This window comes from Haplochromis burtoni, unplaced genomic scaffold (genome assembly GCF_018398535.1).
Source record: "Haplochromis burtoni strain Fernald_Lab_line unplaced genomic scaffold, NCSU_Asbu1 Contig_159, whole genome shotgun sequence".
Classification (NCBI taxonomy): Eukaryota; Metazoa; Chordata; class Actinopteri; order Cichliformes; family Cichlidae; genus Haplochromis; species Haplochromis burtoni.
The window spans coordinates 108,420-114,417 of NW_024582520.1; the positions used below are offsets into that span (position 1 = coordinate 108,420).

The 5,998-nt window shown below is 41.5% G+C and overlaps 1 protein-coding gene across 2 annotated transcripts in view; it reads right to left on the bottom strand.

Moving 5' to 3' along the window:
- The window catches only part of LOC102303884 (lactose-binding lectin l-2-like), a 33,467-nt gene that overhangs the window by 7,350 nt on the left and 20,119 nt on the right, over positions 1–5,998 (bottom strand). For both annotated transcript variants that reach the window (XM_042225084.1, XM_042225085.1), the window contains 4 exons: positions 5,386–5,480; positions 5,246–5,290; positions 5,012–5,150; positions 4,835–4,932 (listed from right to left, as the gene is read on the bottom strand). In XM_042225084.1, the coding sequence (XP_042081018.1) occupies positions 4,835–4,932; positions 5,012–5,150; positions 5,246–5,290; positions 5,386–5,480 (377 nt within the window). The remainder of the gene's footprint in view (positions 1–4,834; positions 4,933–5,011; positions 5,151–5,245; positions 5,291–5,385; positions 5,481–5,998) is intronic.

The window sequence follows — 5,998 nt, forward strand, 5'->3', positions numbered from 1 at the left end:
TTGCTCTTTATACAGTAAAGTTACAGCAGGATACAAATAACATCAGGCTGATCCTGCCACAGTTTGTTCCCTCGGTTCAAATCACAGACAAACAGGATCCCACAGCTGTTTATGTTTTTGAACACCGTTATGCACAGAGAGGCATTTTTTGAAAAAAAATAAATTGATAGCAATGTTGAACATTATTACACAAGAAAAAAACAACTACATGTAAAATAATCACACTGTGACACCTCTGCCTTTGTAAATGAAGGGACAGTTACTGCGTGTGTGTATGTAAGCATGTAAAACCTGAAGATAGTCAGATTAACAGTATTTTGTCTCTATCCGCCATTGTAGAAATGAACCTCATGTAAACAATAATTTTATTTATGTGTGGACGAAAGGCCCAAACGCATAGAAACAGCTGCGTGTAGGTGTGGACGCTTACTTTTATTTGTTTAATGTTTACTAAATGTTTGAGGTGTGAAATAAACCGCAATGGAGTTTGATAACAAAATATGTGTGTGTGGTTGGAGAATTTTTTTGTGCGGGGGGGTTCATGTAAAACAAAGGGGGGCCTAGCAAGAAAAGATTGGGAACCACTTACCTAGAGTGACCAAACTTTAAAACGAAGCCAAGACACTGAACTATTCAACTTGTATTTATCTTTTCAATATCTATTATACTTTTTCTTCAGTTCCAGTTTAAGTTTCAGAGTTTCAGAAGTACAGGCTGTCTTTACACTGTCACATGTCTATTTAATAAACTCCACAGCCATGAAAAGTGAGAATTCGGTAGACTGGACATTGCTGGCGCTCGCAGTGAAAGAATTTTGTCAATATGACTTGTAGTTTTCTCTTGGGAAGCATTTGTTTTGGGGTCACTTTTCTGTTTATTTAAAGCAGCAGAAGAGAGGCACAAATCAAATCAAAATTTATTTACATTCCAAGGTTCCTTACAGTGAGCGAGAGGCTGGTGAGAGGGCCTAAGGCATAGGTGTCAAACTCTGGCCCGCGGGCCAAATTTGGCCCTCAGCCTAATTACATTTGGCCCACGAAGCCATACCAAATTACTATTAGAGCTGGCCTACTGGTATTATACAGCTAATATATATATTGTTTAGTATTAAGCTTTGCTTGTTCCATATTCAGTTTTCCAGCAAAACTTGAGTCCATAAGAAAATATTCATTCTTATATCTGGAGGAAGATTTTTTTTTTCAATAAATATTAATGTTAGCCCGCGATTTTGTTCCAGTTTTGAATTTTGGCCCACTGTGTATTTGAGTTTGACACCCCTGGCCTAAGGCATCAGCTAACTGGTCTGGCGGAGTGTGACTATCAAAAACTATGATTTCAGTCTTATTCTCGTTCAGTGTAAGAAAATTATGTGGTAACCAAATTTTAACTTCATGCAGACAGTTTAACAGAGTTTGCAAAGAAGCAGATACATCAGATGTCAAAGGTGAATAAATCTGGATATCATCAGCATAACAGTGAAAGGAGATGCTATATTTTTTAAAAATTAATCCAAACGGCAACATGTACAAAGAAAAGAGCAGGACCGAGCACGGACCCTTGAGGCACACCACAGTAAATAGGGGCAGAGGCCGAGGAGTGTTGCCCCATAGCAACAGAGAACGACCTCTCTGAGAGGTAGGATTTAAACCAAGATAAAACCGTACCTTTGAGACCAACAACATGTTCCACTCTTGATAGAAGAATGTTGTGGTTAACCGTGTCGAAGCAGCGGAAACCACGGAATAGCCAGAGTCAACGGTTAAAAGAAGATCATTAAAAACTCTAAGGCTGTCTCTGTGCTGTGGCGAGGTTTCAAACCAGACTGAAACTTTCTGTTAATACCATTTGCATCTAAAAAGGCCTGAAGTTGTTTTAGAACTACCTTTTCCAATATTTTGGAAATAAAAGGGAGTTTGGAGATCGGCCTGTAGTTACTGAGACCATTAGGGTCAAGATTTTTCTTTTTCATAGTAGTCAAAGGAGCTTGCAGAGAAAAGCGTCTGGACTTCTTTAAGTTGCTTGAATCCTCTAATCGCCTGAGCCAAGGTGTGAAACTGGGTGTGGGTCCCAGTTTCACACCTTGGCTCAGGCGATTAGAGGATCATCAGGGGTCCTTTTGTCCCTCTGTGGGGGGAAACTCCCACTAGGTTTATATCTGGGACTCTCCACCATTTGACCTTAGAACTGAAGAAGCTTCTCGGATGAGAGGTGAAACGTCTTCAAGCAACTTAAAGAAGTCCAGACGCTTTTCTTTGCAAGCTCCTTTGACTACGATGACCTGGATGACTGAGATCCTTCACAGACACTTTTTCATAGTAGGTTGCACAACAGCATGCTTAAAAACAGACGGTACACAACCTGATGACAATGATGCATTCAGCAGAAGTAAGATACAAGGACCAATGACATGTAAAGCTTCCTTAAAGAAACGAGAAGGAAGAATATCGTGCGAGGAACCAGAGATTTTGAGACGATCAATTATATCTTTTAAAGCAGAATAAGACACTGGCTCAAACTGTTGAAAGACAGTCAAGCATTCAGAGGCTGGAACTGGGTCTAAAACTGACGATGAATGAGATGGATGAGAAGCCCTTAGAGCTGAGATTTTTTCAGAGAAATACTTTAAGAATACTTTAACAGACTTTTGATACTTAGATAAAGAATTATGGAGGATATCCAGAGAGACGTGGAGTTTGTCTTTCCTCCATTTTCTCTCAGCGCAACAACATTCACGCCTAAGGGCACGAGTAGCATCATTTAGCCAGGGTTGGCGTGAGGATTTGGCACGTTTAATCCTCAGAGGTGCAACAGAGTTAAGAATGTCAGCGCATGTAGTATAAAATAGTTTAGCAAGCTCATTCGCTGATAAAACCCCATTACAGTTAGCATCAGAGAGGGGAGAGTCAAGGAAAGCATCAGTGAAGTGAGCGATTGACTGGGAGTTAATCGTGCATGTTTGCCGCACAGGACCATCACTGTTCAATTCCACATTGCTCACTACAGTATTAAATAAAACCGGGAAGTGATCTGAAATCCCAGTGTCCTTAATGTCTGTGATACAAATGTCCGTGGTCGTGTCCAAATTCATGGGCTGCATCCTCCTGAGGACCCAGCCTTAGCGGTCTACGTGGGCCGGGTCCTCAGAAGGTCGGGTAGGCCGGAAGTAAACGGCTGTGAAATGGGACAGTCTAGAACATAAAGAACACACTGTTGTGTAGAACAAGTCCTTCGGATCCTCAAGGTTTAAACATGATTTTGATAGGAGTTAGGGTCTTGGATTTAGAAGCAGTTTTTTAACACGTGCATCAAGGCAGATTTAAAAGCGTTTTGATTGGCCCATGAAATTCAGGCTTCCGTTCGATTGGTGGATTTCTCTTCAGCAGACAGGTGGTTCAGATCTGGGCGTTTGGAGTTAGTTGATGACTTTTAGAATCATCTTTTTTGACTGGATGATTAAAACTTAAAGCATTTACCTTTCTGTCGTGGATTCTCCCACATTTCAGCGATTTTGATGATTAAAAGAATATAAACTTTTAATATTCATTCAGATGTTTTGTGATTCTAAATTTTCTTTAGTCATTACTCAGCTTTTGTACATTTTAAGGATGTTCAGCTAGTTTCCAACTTTGAAACTTTTTCTGTGTGAACTTTAGATTTAAACAGTTTTACACTTTAGCCTTCAGCCTATTTCAGCTCATTCAACATTTTTAACTTAACATTCAACAATTATGTCATTTCAGCTCAAAACATTCAGCTATCAGCATTCACATTGCAGTTTCTTTAGAAAATGCATTTTCTAGTTTGTTAAGCAGTCACGCAGGATGCGCAAAGACACCTGGAGCTTGTTTTTTATCCAGTTTCTCTCTGCACCTCGACATTCGCATCTGAGAGCACAGGTGGCATCATTAAGCCAAGGTTGACGTGTAGATTTGGTGCGTTTAGTCCTTAGTGGAGCAACATTGGCCCGAGGAGAGCTGAAAAATGAACAATCGAGGGATTTAGGATGAAAGTCCACAGTGACCTGGTGCCCATCCGAAGAGTGATCGTTGCTAACAGGAGCACTTCCCAGCGGACGAAGGTTACTGAGATTCATGCCACCTCTGTAGGTCCACACCCATCGCCAGACAGGTAAAGGCTTCGCTGGCAGGTCAGAGGGAGCAGGAAGTCCAACAGGCCGGATCCAGCGATGGCAGCTGAATCTGTAACTGGACTGGTCCCAGAGGGCTTGAAAAGATGGTAGCACACCTGTAAGAGTACGAGGTTTCTTTACTCCATGTGATTTCAGGTAAGCCTTGAAGCGTAAAAGGATGCCACCTCGCTTTCCCTGTCTTCTAGAGCGCTTCCTGCGAGGCAGGGCAAATGGTGAGTGATGTAGGCAGTCAGGTATGTCCGTCAAAAGTGGAGGAAGACTTTGTGGCTCACTTTCCAAATCAAGCATTCAGTGTTTTAGTGGCCGACGGTTCAGAAGAGTTTGGCGATCATAGACAAGTAAAGCAGAACCATCAGGGCAACATAGAAAAAGAAAGGTAACAACCAGCAGACACAACCCAAAGAGACGTCTCGCTGTGCACACTGGTGCCATCTTGGATGCTGCCAGCATAACTAAGGGATGTTGCTGACATATTCTTGAGATAATTTTCATAAATATATAAAATTATTTCAATCTTTTAGGGTCTGCAAAAAACTGACAACGTTTTGGCGTGATTTCAGTCTTTTCAGCACATAAAGGTTAATCTTTCAAAAATGAGGAACAATTATAATTTTCATTCAAACAAATATGAATGTACAGACCCTAAAAGATTATTTTTATAGGTTTATTGTTTGAGTAACTTACCCTGACAAGTGAAAAACACCTCCAGGTACTCGTAGGTGCCATGACATGGGTCTACTAAGCTTGGTGCTTCAACAGTACAGCTGTTCTGCCAGTTACACCTGTGAATGCAGGTAAAAGGTGAGTCAGCAGAAGCTGAGAGAAGATGGAGGGCTGAAGGAAGAGAGTCAGCGTCCGTACATTTTAGTAAAATATTCCATGCTTGCGGACCAGGAGCATTTAACATTTTGGAGCTCAGAATCAGAACGTCCATCAGGGCACGTGGTTTTGTCACGGCGACCATAATTCGCCCAGGAGACGACTATAACCTGTCCTTCATCTGAGGAAGAGTTCATAGAGTCAAACTGTAACCATGGTGATATTTTTTTTACATGAATGCTCAAACATACAAAGACATAGAAGCTGTGTTCTCACCACACTGAAGGTTTGACTGAGATCCTCCACATGTTACACTGTGGCCTGAAACAGACACAGATCCCATAGAAACTGTAATCATTCATGTACAGATTGGGTTCATCAGTCATTTCTAATCACAGGTTTAACAGAGTCGTTACGTGTGAAGCAGGCGTAGGTGGTCTCCAGGTATTTGCAGACTCCAGGATCATAAGTAATGTTTGACTTTATGTCACACTTGGTTTTTCCATCACAGCTGCAGGGAGACAGAAACATATGGTGGCCCTGAGGGGTCAAACGGACTGCAACTTAAGAAAACACCAGCAAACAGAAAAACGCAGCAAAAGCACACAAAACACCACAGAAGGGAAAAAAAGAAAAAAGTTCATGAAAACGTTAAATTTGGCTGACTGTCGGCAAAGTTACGTGATAGTTACGTGATAGTTACGTGATAGTTACGTGATAGTTACGTGGGCTCACTGACTGCAGCACAGATAAGATCTTGGAGAAGCTTGCGGCTGCCGTGAACACTCAGAATAAGACCTCTGAGTGTAAATTGGATCACATCTTGGAGAAGCTCACTGTGGTCGTGAGCAGAGATGAGCAGAGATGGGCAGTAACGCGTTACTTGTAACGCGTTAATCTGATTACTTTTTTCAGGTAACGAGTAAAGTAAGGGATTACTATTGCCAAAACAGTAATTAGATTACCGTTACTTCCCGTAGGAACGCTGCGTTACTGCGTTACTAAAACCGTGATTTTTTTGCGAGAATG